This window comes from Pseudophryne corroboree, chromosome 8 (assembly GCF_028390025.1).
Source record: "Pseudophryne corroboree isolate aPseCor3 chromosome 8, aPseCor3.hap2, whole genome shotgun sequence".
NCBI lineage: Eukaryota > Metazoa > Chordata > Amphibia > Anura > Myobatrachidae > Pseudophryne > Pseudophryne corroboree.
In genome coordinates this window covers 446178992-446201253 of record NC_086451.1, presented here as the reverse complement: position 1 = coordinate 446201253, position 22262 = coordinate 446178992, and the positions used below count along the sequence as shown (strand labels likewise).

The window sequence follows — 22262 nt, the reverse complement described above, 5'->3', positions numbered from 1 at the left end:
CTGTGGGGGAAATATGGTGTCATGGTGACATGATTTGTTGCAAACTGAATCATTACTCCCTAGTATTGCAATAACTCATGTTCTTCAAGATTAAAAATTTGTCCTACAGCATACCATAAAACTAGACTGCGCTATACCTTGCTCACCTCACCCAACTCCCTCCCCACCCCCCCTTTGAGCCAACCATTGGCAGAAATGTAGACACACAAAGGGACCTCAGACACTATGCACTTCATAAATGACCTCCATTATCTGCTTCACTCGTACTCTCTGAGGTAAAAGCATCACAGGTCTGCAGTACAGTATACAGGGTGTTTGATGGATAATATAACAGTACATGGGAAAAAAAATGTCAAGACAGATACAGTAAAAATGTCTGTATTTATTAATTCGTTTTTCATAGCACATACATAATAGCATTTTTTTTGAGAGACAATTATTTAAAATTGTTACATTATTAGCATAGTCCAACTTACAGTATACTAATTAGTGGCATTTAGTAGAAAAAAAACAAACAACGTGAAATTAAATGAAATAGTGGCTGATTGAAAGATGGACGCTGGACCGATTCAGTCGCAGCATTCCGCTGTTTATTAAACTGCGCTGGCGCTGCAGTAGCAGTGCGTATGTGCCATGATACAGCTGTGACTGACATGCTGGGGCCATTTGGGGGAGGAGATTGGGACTGTTGCCTCCATTTTGTAAGAGTGCCAGGGTCAGTGTCTGAGTCTTCTGCTGCAGAGTTACTGGCTTCGGCAGCAGAGATGTGGCAGTCATTCTGAGTAACCACTTATCTCCTAGTGCATCGTGGGTAGGGCTTCCAGCCCATTACTACTTAGATGCCGAAAAGAATGAAACATTAGGTGAAGGGCTGTAAGGAAACCAAACCAAAATACAAATGGCAGAAATGAATTAAATTATTCACGGAGCACTGACACTACTTATGTTACCTATATGCAACCAACCTTCTATAGTATACATAAGAGGCCATTGATAATGTCTATTTCCCTTCAAGAAGAGACACTAAAACAGCATCTCCTACATGCAAGGTCTGCAGGTCAGGAAAATAAAGATGGAATTATGAACTTTGTTTCATATGAAGGTGCAGGGGCATAGCCAGAACTTTGTGGGCCCCATAGCAACATTTTGAAGGGGCCCCTGTCCCAATGCTTCTAGAAAGACACTTCTCTGCAGCAGTTGTTAATTGTATGCCCTATAGTAGCACCCTAGTTCATTTTCTGAACCATAATAGTGCCTTATTTAAGATTATGCCCAATACTAGTGCCCTAGTTTCTTTTATGAATCACAGGAGTAGGGCTTAAGTTCACCCTATGTCACATTTCAGAGCTGCCAGTACCCATGATGCCATACAGTACCCCCAATTCACATTATGATATATAGTGCTCCCCGTTCATATTGTGCCTCATTACAGTGCCCCGATTCATATTATATAACATCCTAATGCCCTCCAGTTCATTTTATACCACACTACAATGAGCAGGTTCAGGGGCATACATAGATATATTGCAAGTAAAAAGTTTGAAAGGACCCCTACCACCCAATGGTGAAAAATGTATATAACACATGTAACTGTGACAGGGAAGATGGGCCCCTCTCAGCTCTGGGCCCCATAGCAGCTGCACTCCATGCAGCTATGGTAGCCACACCCATGTATATTACACATGTAACTGTGACAGGGAAGATGGCCCCTCTCAGCTCTGGGCCCCATAGCAGCTGCACTACCTGCACCAATGGTAGCTACGCCCTTGTAAAGGTACCACAATCTTCCTACATCGACTGGTCTCTACTCTGTGCGGCCAGTATCCAGATCATCTGATAGAGGATTATGGATTGGTTTATCTGTGGCTGATCTATGCTGTAGCCACCTGGACACATCAGAGAAAATGTGCTCTAACCATAGTCTGATTCATGACCCTAATCGATAAACCTTGGCTGGACAATGGTTTCCAGGCTGATATCTGCCATAATTATGGAATTCCTCAGGAACACAGCAGTGTTGGAATCACTCTAGGGTTACATAGGTTGAATCCCAATACAAACACAGATCAGCTGATCATTATCTTATGGAAGAATGAAGAATTTATCACCGCTCTATTCACAAACCTTTCTAACAATCGATTGCATTAATTCCAACAGATGTGTGATATATGCTAAACTGGGCATCTTGCAAATATTCAAAGTTGGCGGTTCACCGTCACAGCGCTGTGTCAAAGCCGGCCCACAAATGCCAGTAATGTGCACATACGTATGAGACAATGAGGTCAAACTGCACATTTGTAAGAAACAAAAGCGCATATTGGGATAGTTTCCATGATAATCCAACTCCCGATATGGTAAAGAGCTGTCCAACAGGGCCACAGGTGGGAATGCATTTTCAAGTGAGGGACAACTCTATTGAAGGGCGGTTTTGCCACGAGAAAAATAATATGAAGGTCACTGTACAGTTGTGTGCCATGTGGCCTTGGGGCACTGCTTTGAGACTATGAGAAGTTGTTCTGTAGCAAATGAGTCCCAGAAGATGAAACCTCACAAATCATCTGGGAAATTTTAAAGTGAAGATCGCCTGAACTCCACCGCCAATTTGCGAAGAGAGTGCAGTTATTGGGAAAAAAAAACCAAACTTTTTGTTTTAACTCAACAAAAGAAAAATATTTGCCCCACCTTGTCTTCTAAAAGCAAACAATATAAGTCTACCTCCTCTCCTGGTTTCATGTATGGTCCACTGTCTACTTCTGAGAAAAATGATGAGTAGACAAACGAAAAATGCTTTCTGTCCTTTGTTGTGGCACCTTCACAGTAGATACGTAGGAGACAGTAGGACTCACGATTATAGTTTTAACAAAAGGGTGGACCAAGCTCTTCACCCCATCTTTTCCTAAGAGCAGGTGCCCCCCAGTGGTGCAGGCAGTTCCACTCTTTGTTCATCCAAACGATTTCCCTGGAGACGGAATAAGATCTCAAAAAGATCAGCTGCGGCTTGAGGTATTGGAGGAGAACTGCGCTGGTCATCCATTCGCTCAGCCTGCAAATGGACAGTAGTTAGCAAGCAACAAAGGTACGTCATAGAGCATTGATTCATTCCAAAATGTTCGCTCACTTACCATATGTAGGACAATGCTTGGCCACACTGCCAATACTCATGGTTAAATGCTTCACAGACAATATTATTTATATACTTAGGGAATATATAGATTGTAAGCTATATTGGGGCAGGGACTGATGTGAATTGCCAAAATTTTCTCTCTGTGAAGCTCTGCGGAATATGTGTGCGCTATATAATTAACCGGTAATACTAATAATACTAATAATACTACTGCTTTCTCGTTAGTACCCATTTAGCACCTTAGTACCTCTTTCCCAATAGTACCCATGTTTTTATTTTCTTCCAGTTGGATTAGAAGTATGGAAGATTTTCCATTGGAATTAAAAAAAATTAAATTCTTATATAAATTGGTGAAGAAGAGTTTTTGGCCAAGTTTTTATTTCAGTTACCATTACTATAGTGCTGAGACCACTGAGGTGCACCCAGTGCTGAAAGTAGGGTGGTACGGAGTACCATTAAGAAATATGCGTACCACCAGCCCACCGTTGGGGCATAATTTTTTAAGGGGCATTTTTGTGTGTGGGACATAAAATGGTGTCAGTGGCATAACTGTGTGTGGCATAATATGTAATAGGCATTATGGTGTGTGGTATAATATGTAAGGCATTACGGTGTGTGGCATAATGTGTAATGGCCATTATGGTGTGTGGCATAATGTGTAATGGCTGTTATGGTGTGTGGCATAATGTGTAATGGCTGTTATGGTGTGTGGCATAATGTATAATGGGTGTTACGGTGTCTGGCATAATGTGTAATTGGCATTACGGTGTGTGCCATAATGTGTAATAAGCAATACGGTGTGTGGCATAATGTGTAATAAACATTACGGTGTGTGGCATAATGTGTAATGGCCATTATGGTGTGTGGCATAATGTGTAATGGCTGTTATGGTGTGTGGTATAATGTGTAATGGGTGTTACGGTGTCTGGCATAATGTGTAATTGGCATTATGGTGTGTGCCATAATGTGTAATAAGCATTACTGTGTGTGGCAGAATGTGTAATAAACATTACGGTGTGTGGCAGAATGTGTAATGGGCATTACGGTGTGTGGCATAATGTGTAATGGGCATTATGGTGTTTGGCAAAATGTGTAAGGGACATTACGGTGTGTGGCATAATGAGGCCATGCCCCTATAGTGATATAGCCACTCCCCTAGTTTCGTGTGACCATGCCCCCTCATGACACGTGACCACGCCCATTATTACTATCAGTTCCACTAAGAAAAAATGTCTACTTGCACCGCTGGGTGGACAGCAGTTTTTCCCAATGCTCGCATCATCAGAGCTCAGGTGCTCCAGGAAGGGTCCCAGTGCTTATACACTTGGGGACGCCATGTTGTTTTACTTGCGTGGTGGGTCTGTACTAGTAGAGATGTGCGGTTTGGTTCTCCAGAAATCCGAATCTACCTCAATTCTATGAAACCAAATCAAAATCCTGTCCGGATCTCCCGAGGAGATCGGATCCAAACAGAGTCCCAGTTTGGATCTCCCAGCAATTTAGACTTGGGATTTTTAATCCGAATTTCGGGTTTTGGATTGCAGAAATTACGTGATTTTAGTTGTTTTTAACGATTTTTATTGAATTTTCTCAATGATTATAAAATTTGTTATTAATTTTTAACCGAATCACAAGACGAATCTGAACGAAAACACTTCAGGGTGGTTTTGCCCAAAACAAAACACGATGATGAATTAGAACTAAAACCAAAACATGGAGGTCAGCAGCACACATCTCTAGTCTGTAGGGGATAGGGAGACGGAGTCTACATTCACTACCCACTTGCTCTCATCCGGATCAGCCCACGATACAGATTCGTTTTTTTGGCTTATTAACAGTGGGTGCAATGTGTGCAGTGCTAACAAGCCCCCAAACCAGGGGGACCATGTTTCACCCACACTTTACCCACCATTTTCCACTTCTGTTACTGGCCAGGACATACATATAGATGCAGTAGTCACAGAAGAGTCTCCATAGTTATTACTGCATCGGCACAGTGGCTCCGCCTACAGCCTCCCCTTCTAGCTGCAACTGTCCTGGCAGCCATTTTGTAGGTCAGTAGTGATGGGCTCTATTTTTATAAATACTGGTTATGCCTACAAAATGGCTGCCAGGACAGTTGCAGCTAGAAGGGGAGGTGAGAGATACACTTTCATAGCATAGAACACAAATCACAGCGCATATATAAGGGTATAATTGTTCAGTTGTATATAAGATGAATCTTTAAGGTTGCGGTGTTGCCAGTCACATCACTGCAGCCCTGCCCCTGCTGTTTAATGTTGCAATTTACAGCAGAGGGGGGCCAGTGCCATGATGACAGGGAAGGGGCAGGAACTGGGAGTCTGGTCTACCCTCCTGTCTGTGGTGAGAGCTCTCTAAAAGTCAGAAGTATAGGTAAGTACAGGTAAAACTTATGTTTAAAAAAAAGAAAATAGTGTTTTTAGTGTTAGTTGTTATACAGTTCTAGTTACTTATTTCTTTCTCAATAAATGTACTTAGTTTTACCCAGGGACGGACTGGGGCCCTGGCATTTTAGTCGTGTGCTATAAGGGGGCGCGGTCACAGATCACGGGGGTGTGGTGTCACTGCATGCCCCCATGTCTCTGCATTGCCGGGTGGCCGAAGCTGCTTAGCCAGCCCCACTCATCTGCAAACTGCTTTGCACATTAGATAGTGAGAAATTCACCTCATGTACAGTTATAGCCACATATAAGCATTGAAATTGTCTGATTTGTTGTGTTTCTTTATATCCATAACAGACAGATGGAACTTGGACGGATTTATCTTTCCGTGAATTGTACATTTTTCGGGGGTGGCAACTGGGAATGGACAATGCCAGTGCACGAACCTAACCTGAGAGCATCATGGAAGTGTCATGCACCCAGCATGAGGCGATAGAAATTATAATGGTCGCGGAATCTGGCGTAAAATTAATAGGTGGCGCGGCTTCCCATGTGGAGACGCACAAACCCCGGGCCCTAGGGAATCTCATGTTAGCACAACGTAATAAATCAGGCTTCAGCATCTGCCCACAGCTGCAGCCACTGTGCATACGAATCAGAATCACCCAGATAAATGGCCTAATTCAGATCTGATGCAGTGCAGGGTGGGGCAGATGTAACATGTGCAGAGAGAGTTAGATTTGGGTGGGTTATATTGTTTCTGTGCAGGGTAAATACTGGCTGCTTTATTTTTACACTGCAATTTCGATTTCAGTTTGAACACACCACACCCAAATCTAACTCTCTCTGCACATGTTGCATCTGCCCCCCCCCCCCCTGCAGTGCACATGGTTTTACCCAACTGCTAACAAATTTGCTGCTGTGATCAGGTCTGAATTAGGCCCATAATGGGGGCAGATAAAGAAGCTATTACATAGAAAGAAACACATACTGTATGGAGCACACTGGATGCATCCTACAGAATGGCTGTGGTATAGAGGAGCTACAGGGCTATATTTACTAAAAAATAAATCAATATGGGTCGATGTTTGGTCGATTTTTGATTGATTTTGTGTTAAGGTCCTTATTCAGCATGGATCGCATCAGCGATGCGATCGCATACTGAACTAATAATGCCCAGTGCACACGCGCAGCAGCCAAACTGCGCGTACACACACAATGAGATGCAATCACATCTCACTTATGCGAATGCCCCTGCCTGACTGACAGGCAGAGGCATTGGCAGGGCGGAATGGGGTGTCGATGCGGCGTTGTGGGGGCGTGGACTCTGCATTGGGTGTGTGCGTCATTATGAACGGGGGCAGGTTTGGGGTGGCCGCATGATGATACACGCAGCCGCTGCAACCCAAAAAGTGGCTGCCCTGTACCTGCCTTCGCAGCGTGGACTGATTGGGACTAGTAACGTGTGCCGAGGCAGTGGTAGCAGAGCGAGGCACCTTGCGAGGAGGTACACTAATTGAGGCTCCATTTGCTTTGATGGCAAAAACTACACACACAAAAAAAAAAGTAATGATGTGTCGACCTTTTTTGCGTCAACCTTTTATCACCTTTTATGCAATGCGATCTGGGCGCAATATTAGCGTCCAAGATCACACTGCAGAATGCGATCCCATCGGGTGAATGTATCACCTGGCACAGGCAGGGCCAATGGCTCCGAAAGAAGCCCATCCCTGCAATGTGCCGAGTGTGGTCCCGGGACTGCCACGCATGCGTGGTAAGGCTGACCTCCATGCCCTGCAGACACATCCGACGGAACCCTGATGGAACTACAGCCCCGATCTGTAACCCATAGGCTACAACGGGCTACCACTAAATGAAGATGGCGGGAACGCTTCACATTATGGATATTGGTAAATCGGGCAGCACAACATCCCCCATAGAGACCAATGGGGGATGCGGCTGCCGGTGGGAATGGAGAGATCTCGGGTATCTGAGATACCTGCTGCGGTTCTCCTACATACATTCAGGGGATACTTTGCGGCTAACCCTTGAAAGACCGTGGCGGATACCCGCCTTACTAGGTACACACCCAGCAATCTTATAAAAAGCTTCACGCCCAAATGTGTCACCTAATCAGCACCGTTCTGATCTCCCCGCCATGATTTATCTATCCAGAAATATTAATATAAAGGTTTACGAAAGAAAGGAGTCTAAGGTGACGGGAGGTCGGAGCTTTGTTGTGATATTTTTGACACCTTCTTCTTCCCCTTCAGACTTCCCACCTCACCACACACATAGGTACACTTCTAGCTTGTGGAGTCATCTTCCGGGATCAGAGAGAGAACATGTCCACAGTGATTAGGTGGACCATTGTGTTAGGTGGACCATCCAGCATCCAGCCCCACCAGTGCACGAGCAAGGCGTTTTATGGTGCTCTCAGTAAATAAGAACCATAACTATAGGTCACATCCATTAAAATTACTTTGCAGCCTGATGCACAAATGGGATGAGGACGGTCTTACCTGATGCCCTAAGATCTTGGTGTACAGTTCCTCTTGGGCTGGAACCTTTATTGAAGGGGGCCTCCTCCTACGGCTCCGGCTGGCCCAAGACCCCCCTCTCCGACGCTGCAGCTCTGTGACAATTCCTTTTTCATCAGAGGGGAGAGAAAACTGGCGGTACGAAGGCACCGAGTAGTGGCGCTTGGGCGGGATGACCAGCTCAGGCAGCTCCGCCCTCTGCTCCTCCAGGCGCCTGGTCTGAGCTGTGGAGAGGAGCTCCAGGAACTCTTCAGTGTGAAGCGAGAGGACTGAGCCTGAGAGACCTGAGGGAAAAAAGAGAGCCCATTAAAGTGCACCCTTCGTCGACACGCAGTAGAGGCCCCAAATTGATGGTTTAACCCATACTGGGCCTACTTCAACTAGGAAGCTGGCAGGATGTTGGAGATCTGCTTACTCTTACAGGGGTGCGGAGGACTACCTTAGAAATCGTGGGTCTCCTGGGACAGTAGGAGAGAACAGATTTACCAATATTCATGTAAATGTAGCCTATCAAGTCATTAAAATTAGTGACACCACTAGTTGGTGTGCCTCATGTCTCCTTGAGGACTAGTTCTCACTGTACGGTCATTCTCTCTTCATCCACTACCACTTGGCTAAGAAAGGCAACACTACAGTAGTCCTTATGCTGCCAGAATTGTACCAGGTTATTCTCACACTACAACACTCACAGTAACAAATGCCCTAACACTAATTCCCAGGTTTACCACTACCTCACCTCTATCTACAGGGCACCAGACCTCCTACCACCCACACCAGACGGGCGTGGATCATAGGGTCGACAGTCACTAGGTCGACCACTATTGGTCGACAGTGACTAGGTCGACACCTGAAATAGGTCGGCAATCGTCATTAGGTCGACATGGACAAGGTCAATGTGGAAAAAGGTCAACATGAGTTTTTAATGTTTTTTGGTGTTGTTTTCTTCGTAAAGTGACCGGGAACCCCAATTAGTGCACCGTGTCCCCTCCCATGGCTCGTTTCGCTCTCCATGCTTCGGGCAAGGTTCCTCGCTCCACTACCGCTGCGCTCGGCACAGGTTACTATTCCCAATTGTAGTCCACTTGTATCGTAAAGTATGTAAAAGTTCAAAAATTTAATTAAAAAAAAAAACCTTATGTCAACCTTTTTCCATGTCGACCTTGTCCACATCAACCTAGTGACCATGTCGACCAATAGTGGTCAACCTAATGAGTGTCAACCTAAGTGCTGTTGAGCTACAGACCGGATACCCACCACACACCCAATACTGACATTACCATATATGGCCACATCATGCAGTAAGCAAGAAGTGCCACAAGATGGCACTGTTACACCACGAACATAGTAATGTACCTTCAGAAACCACACAGTGGTGGTCATTCCGAGTTGTTCGCTCGCTAGCAGTTTTTAGCAGCCGTGCAAACGCTATGCCGCCGCCCACTGGGAGTGTATATTAGCTTGGCAGAAGTGCGAACGAAAGGATCGCAGAGCGGCTACAAAATATTTTTGTACAGTTTCGGAGTAGCTCCAGACCTACTCAGCGCTTGTGATCACTTCAGACCATTGAGTTCCTGATTTGACGTCATGAACACGCCCTGCATTCGCCCAGCCACACCTGCGTTTTTTCGAACACTCCCTGAAAACGGTCAGTTGACACCCAGAAACACCATCTTCCTGTCAATCACTCTGCGGCCAGCTGTGCGACTGAAAAGCGTCGCTAGACCTTGTGTGAAACTACATTGTTCATTGTAATAGTACATCGCGCGTGCGCATTGCGCTGCATACGCATGCTCAGAAGTGCCTTTTTTTGCCTGATCGCTGCGCAGCGACCGAATGCAGCTAGCGATCAACTTGGAATGACCCCCAGTATCCGAAGCAGAATTTTAAAGAAAGAATAAAAAAAATGAAAATAAAATGATATATCAGTTGCGTAGAATTCTATGAGAGAGTTGTATGTGATGTGCACTTTTAATAACAATTCCTATTTGCTATGTTTAGTATCACTGAAACAATTAGAATGAGGAAGCTGCTCCCTAGGGATAATGTGTGAAAAAGTGAAAGGGCTTTTTCCCACCACTGATATATCCCTCCTGTTCAGGACAATAGCGATGGGTCATACTCAGCACTGATCTACATTCTCTCTAGTGTTGCAGTATCATGGGAACAGACAGTTTATTACTGTTTGCTGTAATGTGTGATAATAACGTTCCTTTATCAATTAGCTGCGGTTATCAAGCCTTGGAGAGTGATAAATTGCACCGTGATAACGTAACAGCCAATCGGTTCCTAACTGTCATTTTTCAAACCCAGCCTGTAACATGGCAGTTAGGAGCTGATTGGCTGGTACTTTATCACCGTGCAACTTAGCACTCTCCAAGGCTTGATTAATCTGGGCCAAATCCATTCCTTACTATACCTCCCAACTTTCGCGGGACAGTCCCGTTTTTTGGGGACTGTCCCGCTGTCCCACCCGCGGGCCGCAGTGTCCCACGGTGGGGGGTGGGGGGGGGGGGCAGTTGGGAGGCTCTGTCTTTCGCTGCCCTGCTTAGCAGAGCAGCGGTGAATAGACGCTGTGCGCATGCACACAGCGTCTATTCACTGAAGTCAGAGGGAGAGGGGGCATGCCAGCGGCTCACAGAGCGCTGGGCATGCCCCCTCAGTGACGAAAATGGGGGCGTGGCTCGCGATCGCGGGTCCTCCCGCGAAGCCACGCACCCTTTTTCTTAGGCCACGCCCCTTTTCGGGAGCGCACGCAGCTTCGCCGCGCGTGTGTCCCTCTTTGGAAGGGGGCAAAGTTGGGAGGTATGCTATACTGTAGATAATTTCCATGGCTTGTGAGAGAGAGGAAGTAATCAGAGGGCTGAACATGAATATATATATAAAGGCCTATGTATTGTTGAGGGGTGGCACTTGATATGCCGACAGCCGGCATGCCGAAGGTAAGTATTGGGGTGAGGGTTAGGGCCCGGGAGGGTGTGGGGGTGTTAGGGCTAGGCACTACAGGGGAGGTTAGCCATAGCTGCCACTCCCCTGAGTCTTAGTCCTAGCCACCACCCCTTATGATTTGTAGCCAGTGTCAGACTGGGGCACCAAGGGCCCACCGGCGTATGCAGTGGTAGGCAGGGTTGGACTGGCACACAGGGGTACAGGGGGAAAACCCCGGTGGGCCCCACTGTTTGAGGGCCCACCTTCTCTAGGGATCATATTCCAGACTGTGCACTAATTATACCTTATACATATGTTACCTTATACCATACTTGTCGACTTTTTGGCTGCTCTGTCCGGGAGAGAGCAGCCAGGTCGGCTCAGCAGGGGGGCGGGGAGCAACATGCCGTGCAGAGGGGGGCGGGCCAGAGGCGGAATGGGGGCATGGTGGAGGCAGGACGTGGCGTGGCTGCGGGTTCTTGTCATGTAAGCTACGCCCCCTGCTGTGTAATGCCGCTATTAGCAACAAGAATCGCGTCATCGCCTACCCAGACCGCCCACTTTATTTCGCTAAGAGGGGGCCGGGCAGGGGGGGGACCCCTGAAATCTGGAGACTTGCCTGCTCTTCCGGGGGACCGGGAGGGTCACCCGATTTTCAGGAGCCTCCCGGCCATACCGGGAGAGTAGGCAAGTATGCTTATACTGCACAGGACTATGGTGTATTTTCTACAGTGCGTTGCTGTTATCAATATTATACATTATCATGCACGCACTAGCATTATTTACTGTATATATTTATCAAGGTGCCCAGACCATGCACTCGCTAATGGTTAATCAAGCCTCTGTGGTGAGTGGCCACACTCCTAAGCATGGGGCCCTATCACTGCGTTCCCCCGGAGGACCCTTCATGCCCCAGTCCGACAATGGTGGTAGGGTTGTAGTTTTATGGTGTGGCCAGTCTCCAAAGAGGGTGTGGCCAACCACCACATTGGTTTGCCTAACCATTAGAAAGTGCATGGTCTGGATTCCTTGAGAAATATATATATATATATATATATATATATATATATAGTAAATACTGGTAGTGTGTGCATGATAATGTACCAGTGTAATAACAGCAATGCCCTGTAGAGAGTGCACCATATTCCTGTGCAGTATAATGTAACATATGCTCAATGTATAAATCAAGTGCACATTCTGAAACCTGATCATTAGAGGAGGTGTGGCCCACCGGGTTTTCTCTAATTGACATTCTGGTGTTGATATGCTAGATCTCGACATTATAAACTTGTTGACATTGTTGAAAGTTGACATATTATGTCAACCTATTGTGTTGACATTCTGACTCTCTACTTTTCATAGCACACCCGATTTCATAGGCTGCATATTCCATGAATATTAGCTCAGGTTACAAAATGGCCGCCTTCACAGCCATGTAGCAGCCAATAATTACATAGTATCTAGATGTCTGAGACAATGTAATGATCTATACTATCCATAGTATCTAAGCTTCTGTATCTTCCATCCTTCTGAAAAGGCCAACCAGGAAATAGAAGTGCATAGTTTCCAGCTACGTAGAACTGACTGGCTTGCAGTCTCCTAGATAAAGGTTTCAGATCCACAGTGTAGAACATTTGTGCTACCTAGGACAATGCAAGCCAATTATAGACATCTGTGAAACCTTTAAGCTTCAGTGCACTGTCCTTCTTCCCTCATTTCTTTTCAAAGTCATACAAGATAGAGAAGCCCAATATGGACTAACTAAAAAAAATCTTTGCAGGTTGCATCATTAGCTTGGCTCTCAAACCTTCCTCAACATGGTGGCCTATATTTCCTACCTTACTCCCAGGAGAACCGAAACCAAGGTCAGAAAAGAGAGGATGGGCAGACTCGCCTTTTGTGCATAAAAGTAGTTGGGGCAATAGCATTACATCCTGCCCACCTCAGTATAGCCAGACAGGCAGGATCTTGATGACGCAGTTGACATTGTCCTAGGGTAGACGGGGCTTGATGATGTGTATAGCATTTTATGGATGCCAACCATGGGGTAGTCAACAGGTCTTGGGAGAATTGCCTGCTATTTCCAAAGTGAGGTGGTCTCTACCTAATTCTGGAGTCTTCCAGACATTCCAGGAGACTAGGCAACAATCGTGCATGGTTTGTGGATCTCCTCACAAGAATAACGGTGGAATAACAAGTGCTCCCACAATATGGTATATGACATTTGGCATATCCATCTGTGTTCCTGTGAAGAGTTCCACAAAATACACTGTATTGAACAGGATGGAAGACACCTTGGAGGAAAAACTGTTTTACAGAATGGCCACCATTGGGAACAAAATAATAATAATATTCATCATCATCATCATCATCATCATCATCATCATCATCATCAGAAATAATAATAATAATAATAATAATAATAATTAATAATAGTAATAATAATAATAATAATAATAGTAATAATAATAATAATAATAACAATAATAATAATAATAATAATAATAATACAGGTTTAGTGATGGGAAAGGAAGGAAATATTGAAGGACCATATCACCTCTCCTTTCACAGGACGGAGATGGAGGGGCAGATTTCCAAGCCCTTGTCCTTTCTCCCACAACGTCTGCAGATGCACTTTCATTATCCAAGAAAACAGTCTCAAATTCTGTAGGCTGTAGGGATCGGCGAGAAGACCCGTCCTGGCCAGAGAAGACAGCACAAATTATTCCAGCCTCAGATGACCAGTGTCCATGTAGTGCTCAGTCATGTTCTCCAGACCTTGCAGAGCAATCTCTCAGTACTCACCTGGGTTTCTCTCTGCTGTGATGGATCACCTGGCACAAGGTCCGTTTCTGCCAGCTGGGGGTCTTCCAGGTCCCCGGTAGCACTCATACTCACGTCCTGTAACTTCTCTTATCTACATAAGTTTTCTCCTTAGTCCTCAAACTATTCTGCAGGTGCTGATCTTCTTCCCTTTGTTCCCCTTCCTTCCTGTCTTCTCTCTCAGACGGAAACTGACAATCTATAGAGAAAGAAGTGAAAGGTTTGAGCTGCGGCTGTCATGCTGGATGTGACGTCTGACGTCTGTGGTTCCAGCTTACCTTAGAACTCCATATTTATCTGCGAGTTGTAATTAAAGCCTGTTTTTGATAACGTCACAAACTTAACGATGTTGTTGTCCTCATTAGCGTGACAGTTCTGTATATTCTGCTAACAAGACCATCTGTGTCACATAACTCATTCTGATATTGCTCCATGTTTGATTGCACAGATCCTATTGTCAGCCAGACTACAGAGACCCATTGTACGGGCTGTACTGTCAGACAAAGTCAAAGAAGCTCATTGTCCATACATCAGTGTCAGTCCCATTGCACAGATCCTGCTGCCAGCTATAAAGCACAGAGCACATGGCACAGGACCGGTTACACATTCTCTGTTGCCAACCACGGTACTCGGACGGCATTGCCAACCACAGATAGCATTGCCAAACCCGGTTGCACAGACAGCATTGACAACCAGATTGCACAGACAGCATTGCAAATCATGCTCATAGAGCCCATTGTCAGCGGGTCTGGGACTGAGGGTGGACAACAAAAATGTCGACACACCTTAGGTCGACGTCAATTGGTCGACACACCTTAGGTCGACATGGACAAAAGGTCGACATGGACAAAAGGTCGACATGGAAAAAGGTCGACATGAGTTTTTAATGTTATTTTGGTGTCGTTTTCTTCGTAGAGTGACCGGGAACCCCAAATAGTGCACCGTGTCCACTCGCATGGCTCGCTTCGCTCGCCATGCTTCGGGCATGGTGCCTTCGCTCCGCTCCGCTTCGCTCGGCACAGATTACCGTTCCAATCGTAGTCCACATGGATCGTTAAGTATGAAAAAGTTCCAAAAAAGAAAAAAATTGTGAAAAACTCATGTCGACCTTTTTCCATGTCGACCTTGTTCCTGTCGACCTTTTGTCCATGTCGACCTTTTGTCCATGTCGACCTAAGGCGTGTCGACCAATTGGCGTCGACCTAAGGTGTGTCGACCTTTTTGTTGTCGACCTGGAGTCCGGATACCTTGTCAGCTTCCACAAAGCGCAGCTACATTGCACATATACATTTGCCAACCCGAGAAAAGGAGGAGAAGGAGGTAGGAAAACAAGGACTCATTCACAAGGGCATGAAAACCACAGATTGAGACTGCAGCATGGAGCATGTGTCAATGGATTAATGCACATTTAAACTAAAGCTATATCTATATTATTTAGATTGTACGTTCTCAAGCAAGAAGAGCAAGCCATTTTGCACCTGGGTAAAGCCATGCTACACTACGGAGGAGGGGGGGGGGGGGGGCAGATGTAAAATAGTCAGAGAGACTTGTAGGCCCTGCACACTTGCTGATGTTTCCGATTTGGATGATGGTTCAACGATTAACAGCTTTCATCCAAATTGGCTTGCTATGTAGGACGAGGGAAAACCAAAGATGAACGACCGCAGGGACGCGCATCGTTCATCGTTGGTGCATACACAGGGGGCCTAATTCAGACCTGATCGTAGATGTGCTAAATTTAGCACATCTATGATCAGTCACATAGACATGTGGGGGGACGCCCAGCACAGGCCTAGTCCGCCCCGCATGTCTGACCCTGCCCCGTCGCACAAGTACAAAAGCATCGCACAGCACCGATCAGGTCTGCATTAGGCCCACTGAGCGATATGAACGATTTATCGTTCATTACTGAACGAGATCGTTCATATCGCCCACACACATCGGCAAGTGTGTAGGGCCCTCAAGATTGGGAAGGGGCGTGTCCAAACAGCTAAACTGAAGTGTAAAATAAAGATGTCCAGCATATGTGGGCTACATGCAAAAGCAGCCAGTATTTACCCTGCATCAAATTTGCCTGCTCTCCTGGAAGTTGCTGGAGACTCCTGATTTTTCGGGTAGTTCCTGCATCTCCGGAAGAGTAGAAGGATCTCCCACATTCCCCCCACTCACTAGTGAAGTGTCCAGGATGGGTAGATAATACAGGGAAATCTTGGATCCGTATGGAGGGGTAAGGCTAAAATGACGCAAACTCTGTCAGTTCAGCCCCACCCCAACCCACCCCACAGACTTGTAAATTGCACATGTGGCTGTGACAGGAGCGGGGCCTAATCTCGTGGAGCACCAGCCCAATGCAGTCAGCAGCATCTCCTCTCCAGGCTTCTCCCAGGGAGGATATAACCAAAGTATGCCCTGTATGTGTACATGCAGAGAACTATAAATGTGCCCCCCCCCCCCCCCCCGTGCATGGCATCATGGTCTGCCTCAGTGCACACTTACCTGTTTTTGCTTTAAACAGAGCTCAGAATCAGCCCCTACATGTTTACATGTGAGTCTACTTACTGTACAGATAGTGGCGGATGGGGGACGCAGTTAATTTCCCGACTGTCGGGATCCCAGCGGTCGAAATACGGACGCCGGAAACCCAACACCCGTTGAAATGCCGGCAGTCGGAATCCTGACCGCCGCCCGGAATCCTAACTTGGGTGGTGGTCCACGCTACCACCTGAGGGGGAATAGATTAGTGCGGCGACTGAAGGTCACCGCTGGGCCCGAAGCGGAGCCCGCGAGGGGACACGCTGCGCTTGAGGTCAGGGTTCCGGCGTTGGTATTTTGAACGTTGGGATCCCGACAGTTGGGATTTCATACTGAACTCATCATCAGATATTGTACACGGCGGTCTCATTGCTGGACATGGCACGTACGCACGTCACTCTCTTGTACGCACTTATACACTATCTGAAGGGGTTAATGGAGTGTTCAATATCTGCTGATCGCCGACACCAGTCAGCCAGATGGACGCCTTCGTCACGCTGACAATTGTGTGTGGGTGAGTGACAGCTGGTTGGCTCAAGCCTATAATGGGAGTGTGGGCCACGGTGACAAATATTTAGCTGGGTAGCGGTAACAGAAGCCTCTACGCACCTACTGTAACTACGTTACAGGGAGTAAAAAGCGACGGATGGTGTAAGTGTGCCCAGAGTCACCCACCTGCCATCTATACACGTACAGGTCATAGGGCACAAACACACAGGGCAGTCTAAGCCAGACTCATCTCTAATACTGACAGCGCACAGAGAGAGAACGTGGAGAGAGATAAAGTACCAACCAATCAGCTCCTGTAAATGACAGTTAGATGCTGATTGGTTACTTCTTTATCTCTCTCCAAGCTCTGATAAATCACCACAGTGATTATGTTTTGTCACTGACCATTGTATCACGAGTGGACTCACCACACTCCAGCTGAGTCAATTACATTTGATCAATCATGGTGGAAAAAAACAGATTTTCCTATCGCATTCATGCATTGATCTGGGGGTGTAGGAGTCCCTACCAGCCAATCAGCTCCCATCTGCCGTGTAACAGGCTGTGTTTGAAAAATGACAGTTAGGAGCTGATTGGTTGGTAGTTTATCTCTCTCCAAGGCTTAGTATAGCTGCCCCCATGTGAATTTGACAAAACAAACACTTAAGCCTACCTCTATGTCTGTTTTTACCCAGTGTTGTTCTATTACTGTTGTTCCAATTGTAAAGTGAAGTGGAATATGCTGCGCTATATAAGTGACTGTTAATAAATAAATAAGAAGCAGCTACTTTGGCCCCAGCCGCATAAACACAGGTGTACGGGCTCCGCTGGCCTGGCGCTGTGAGAGATACAATAGCCGGGAACATCTTTCTGGTCTCCATTATCCTCTCTCACCGTCCTGTTTGTTTAATTTCAACTTTTTTTTTAAATTATTATTATTTATTTAATTATTGTCGTTGTTACTAATAAATAGCAAACAAGTTCTAAACACAGTAACCGTGCGCTGTCTGAGAATGGAGGATACGTTCCTGCCCGTGTTCCCCTCCCTAAGCCTGTGACCAAGTGTCCCCTCTGCTGGAACCTGCCCGTGTTCCGCTCCCTAAGCCTGTGACCAAGTGTCCCCTCTGCTAGAACCTGCCCGTGTTCCCCTCCCTAAGCCTGTGACCAAGTGTCCCCTCTGCTGGAACCTGCCCGTGTTCCCTTCTCTAAGCCTGTGACCAAGTGTCCCCTCTGCTAGAACCTGCCCGTGTTCCCCTCCCTAAGCCTGTGACCAAGTGTCCCCTCTGCTGGAACCTGCCCGTGTTCCCTTCTCTAAGCCTGTGACCAAGTGTCCCCTCTGCTAGAACCTGCCCGTGTTCCCCTCCCTAAGCCTGTGACCAAGTGTCCCCTCTGCTAGAACCTGCCCGTGTTCCCCTCCCTAAGCCTGTGACCAAGTGTCCCCTCTGCTGGAACCTGCCCGTGTTCCCTTCTCTAAGCCTGTGACCAAGTGTCCCCTCTGCTAGAACCTGCCCGTGTTCCCCTCCCTAAGCCTGTGACCAAGTGTCCCCTCTGCTAGAACCTGCCCGTGTTCCCCTCCCTAAGCCTGTGACCAAGTGTCCCCTCTGCTAGAACCTGCCCGTGTTCCCCTCCCTAAGCCTGTGACCAAGTGTCCCCTCTGCTGTAACCTGCCCGTGTTCCCCTCCCTAAGCCTGTGACCAAGTGTCCCCTCTGCTGGAACCTGCCCGTGTTCCCCTCCCTAAGCCTGTGACCAAGTGTCCCCTCTGCTAGAACCTGCCCGTGTTCCCCTCCCTAAGCCTGTGACCAAGTGTCCCCTCTGCTAGAACCTGCCCGTGTTCCCCTCCCTAAGCCTGTGACCAAGTGTCCCCTCTGCTGGAACCTGCCCGTGTTCCCTTCTCTAAGCCTGTGACCAAGTGTCCCCTCTGCTAGAACCTGCCCGTGTTCCCCTCCCTAAGCCTGTGACCAAGTGTCCCCTCTGCTGGAACCTGCCCGTGTTCCCCTCTCTAAGCCTGTGACCAAGTGTCCCCTCTGCTGGAACCTGCCCGTGTTCCCCTCCCTAAGCCTGTGACCAAGTGTCTCCTGTGCTGGAACCTGCCCGTGTTCCCCTCCCTAAGCCTGTGACCAAGTGTCCCCTCTGCTGGAACCTGCCCGTGTTCCCCTCTCTAAGCCTGTGACCAAGTGTCCCCTCTGCTGGAACCTGCCCGTGGAGACCATAGCAGGCAGTAATGTTTGTCTGCGTGAGATGCACTCAGGGACTATAGGAGGGACACACAGATATCTCCCTGACTCCTGTAGTCACAGTATCTGATCCTGCAGTCACATGTACAGATAAGGACACTACACACTGATATACTCTGGTGTCGGGCAGCCCAGCATAGCTCTCCGAGTGTAACAGCATTGTAGAGATTTACTACACTCACCTCCTTTTCTGCATCGCCCTGGCTAGGAGCAGTCTCCCTCTCTGTCTCTTTCACTTACAAAGCTGTCACTTCCCCTCAACGCCTCTTCTTCCGTTCATTCTCTTCCCCTTTTCATCCTCTCTTCCTCTCTCTCTGCTTCTCTTTCCCCCCATGTCTGTCATTAGTCTCCCCTCTCCCGGTCAGTCATCCATCCACCGCCCCTGTATATACTATCACTGTATCTCTTCATTCCCCCCAAAAATACATAAATGCCCCCCTTTTATGTCCCCCCCCCCCCCACACACACACACTTCTAGCATCTCCCCATCGCTTCTCGAATAATGTTTAAACTCAGTCGGACGTTGGGAACCCTGTGCTCTCACTCTCCTCTGACTGCGCAGTCTGTCACTCACTGTGTCTGAGCGGTCTCTTGTCGCCGCCTGTCTCTGCCGCTGAGGTTTTCTAAAGGTCTGTCCTGTACACGGCTTCATCCACTTCCTGCGTCGCCTCTACACAATAGGTGTGTGAATGTGTCTGTGTGATGACTCTCACACAAGCTTTCAGATTCAATGACATAAATGCAATGACTTGCCAGGTTTCTGAATTATTGGGAGCGCACCTATATACTAATAGTGTCTGTGCGTGTACACTGGGCGCAACTATAACTGGAGCAAGACTTCCCCGTGAGCTTCATATTGTATATTGCAAGCTGCAGTGAGAGTGCGGCTACTTCTAGCTGCTTCTTATTACTTCACACTTCATCTCCAGTGTTGCACTGCTCTTGGGCTTTGGATGCAATAAATCAATCTTTGCAGACTATAAGGGATTGCATTTATTCAGTGGTTGAACCTGGACTGAGATAGAGGCACAGTAAGGTTAGGTGTTCTATACTTTATGGCCAGGTGGTGGCGCTGGAGGACTGTGTGTGCTGAAAAGTGAGTGAGTATTGGGGGTAATTCCAAGTTGATTGCAGCAGGATTTTTGATAGCAACTGGGTAAAACCATGTGCACTGCAGGGGAGGCAGATATAACATGTGCAGAGAGAGTTAGATTTGGGTGTGGTGTGTTCAATCTGCAATCTAATTTGCAGTGTAAAAATAAAGCAGCCAGTATTTACCCTGCACAGAAACAATATAACCCACCCAAATCTAACTCTTTCTGCATATGTTATATCTGCCTCCCCTGCAGTGCACATGGTTTTGCCCAGTTGCTATCAAAAATCCTGCTGCGATCAACTTGGAATTACCCCCATTGTGTGCGTGCACATATAGCTACAGGTAGTCAGTGGATAATAAAGCGGGAACTCCCATATAAGGTTACCTAATGCAAACTTGCCTACTTTTGAAAAAGCATGTCAGGGAGATTGTGACAGTGACACCTATCAGCGTGGACATATTCTCCTACATCTGAGAGGCGTGTCATAACAATAACTTACATCCATATGTAAATGAACCCCAAAGTTAGTAAGATCTATTTGTTGAAGAAAAGACACTGATATTTTTCTGGATTTGTTTGTGTTTTGTGTTTCACAAGAGGTTCCATATACTGTAAGTGGCCACGAGAAACCTTGTTTAAAATGCATGTAGCCATAGGGATCATTGTGCCTTATAACCAATGCAGGAAAATTGTGCTGATGATCCAATTTGAATGTATGTATCTCTGATTTCTTTTCAGGGAGATTTGTGGTCTATTCAGGGAGTGAGGGAGATTGCTGCTATTTCAGGGAGTCTCCTGCAGAATGAGGGAGGGTAGGCACCTATGCCTAATGAGGCACTGGCACAGCACATGGTCAGTATGACCTGTATGTGCTGTGGGATTGCATCTCACAATAGGGGGGATGTCCCCTAGCAACCAATCCATCAGCTTCTGGCCGTCATTTATATAGCACGGTCCATTACTATGAGCAACTTCTCCACTTTATCTCCAAGGCTTGATACATCTCCCCCAATGTCCACAATTGTTCAGCGCCGTTCTGCTTACCGTTCTCAGGAGTCACTCCTGAATATAGTGCTCAGTTGGGTTCATATCTGGTGACTGTGAAGGCCAGGACTTATGGATAACATCAGTATCCTGCTCCTCCAGCCATGGATTCTGGACATGGGGCACTGTCATTATTGCAACCCCAGCAACATGGGCATAGTGAATGCCAGGGAATGCGACTGCTATGGGGCCCAGAGGCTAGGGGGCCCGGATACTGGTCATATAGCGGTCTACCAAGTTCACAGAACTGCCTGCTAAGCAATTGGGTCTGACCACTTACTAGGCCTAAATTAGGTGACTAAGCATTTTCAGTGAATAGTGTGTGTGTGTGTGTGTGTGTGTGTGTGTGTGTGTGTGTGTGTGTGTGTGTGTGTGTGTGTGTGTGTGTGTGTCTGTGTGTGTGTGTGTGTGTGTGTGTGTGTGTGTGTGTGTGTGTGTGTTATAATGGTAAGAGGAGCATCTAAGGTGGCATAATGTGAACTGGAAGGTACTGTAATGTTACATAATATGAATTGTAAGCACTACAATATGGCATAATGTCAACTGGGAACTGTAATGTGGCATAATATGAACTGGAGGGCACTGTAATGTGGGATAATATGATCTGGGGGCACTCTAATGTGCCATAATATGAACTGGAGGGCATAAGATGAACTAGGGCACTACTATTGGGCATAAAATAAACTAGGGCACTACTATGAGGCATAAAATGAACCAGGACACTACTACGGGACATAAGATGAGCTAGGGCACTACTATGAGGCATAAGATTAACTAGGGCACTACTATGGGGCATGAAATTAACTAGGGCACTACTATGAGACAATCTATGGAGGGAAATGTTACCAGTGGAGTATCCCAGGGATCTGTACTTGGTCCAGTTCTCTTTAATATCTTTGTTGGTGACATTGCAGATGGTATTGAAGGGAAGATATGCCTTTTTGCAGATGATACAAAGATATGCCACAGGGTAGACACACCGGGAGGGGTAAAACAAATGATTGATGACCTAGCTAGGCTTGAAAAATGGTCAAGAACATGGCAACTACAG

At 46.8% G+C, this 22262-nt stretch overlaps 1 protein-coding gene and 1 long non-coding RNA gene across 3 annotated transcripts; one reads left to right on the top strand and one right to left on the bottom strand.

Annotated features, from left to right (window-relative positions):
* Positions 1–362: 362 nt before the first annotated feature.
* Positions 363–19334, bottom strand: GPSM3 (G protein signaling modulator 3). 2 transcript variants are annotated; one of them, XM_063938178.1, is made up of 5 exons: positions 19253–19334; positions 13797–14013; positions 13549–13690; positions 8049–8350; positions 363–3043 (listed from the first exon to the last, which is right to left on the bottom strand). In XM_063938178.1, the coding sequence occupies exons 2-5, from the start codon at positions 13881–13883 to the stop codon at positions 2897–2899; spliced, it is 678 nt and encodes a 225-aa protein (XP_063794248.1). In that variant the 5' UTR covers positions 13884–14013; positions 19253–19334; the 3' UTR covers positions 363–2896. The 2 variants fall into 2 exon arrangements, with proteins under 2 accessions (XP_063794248.1, XP_063794249.1); XM_063938179.1 differs by lacking the exon at positions 19253–19334 and adding an exon at positions 14093–14223.
* Positions 5216–14158, top strand: LOC134949543 (uncharacterized). The gene is made up of 3 exons (XR_010183177.1): positions 5216–5261; positions 13563–13835; positions 13999–14158. It is a non-coding gene; the product is annotated as an uncharacterized LOC134949543 (long non-coding RNA).
* Positions 19335–22262: the final 2928 nt, after the last annotated feature.

What these genes read in the sequence shown, in the direction of transcription:
- GPSM3 (XM_063938178.1), bottom strand. Translation starts at nt 13,883, where the DNA reads ATGAGTGCTACCGGGGACCTGGAAGACCCCCAGCTGGCAGAAACGGAC. An exon ending in CACAGCAGAGAGAAACCCAG is followed by an intron (nt 13,691 to 13,796) that starts GTGAGTACTGAG and finishes TTCTCTGGCCAG; the next exon opens with GACGGGTCTTCTCGCCGATC. An exon ending in TCCGTCCTGTGAAAGGAGAG is followed by an intron (nt 8,351 to 13,548) that starts GTGATATGGTCC and finishes TTTTTCCCTCAG; the next exon opens with GTCTCTCAGGCTCAGTCCTC.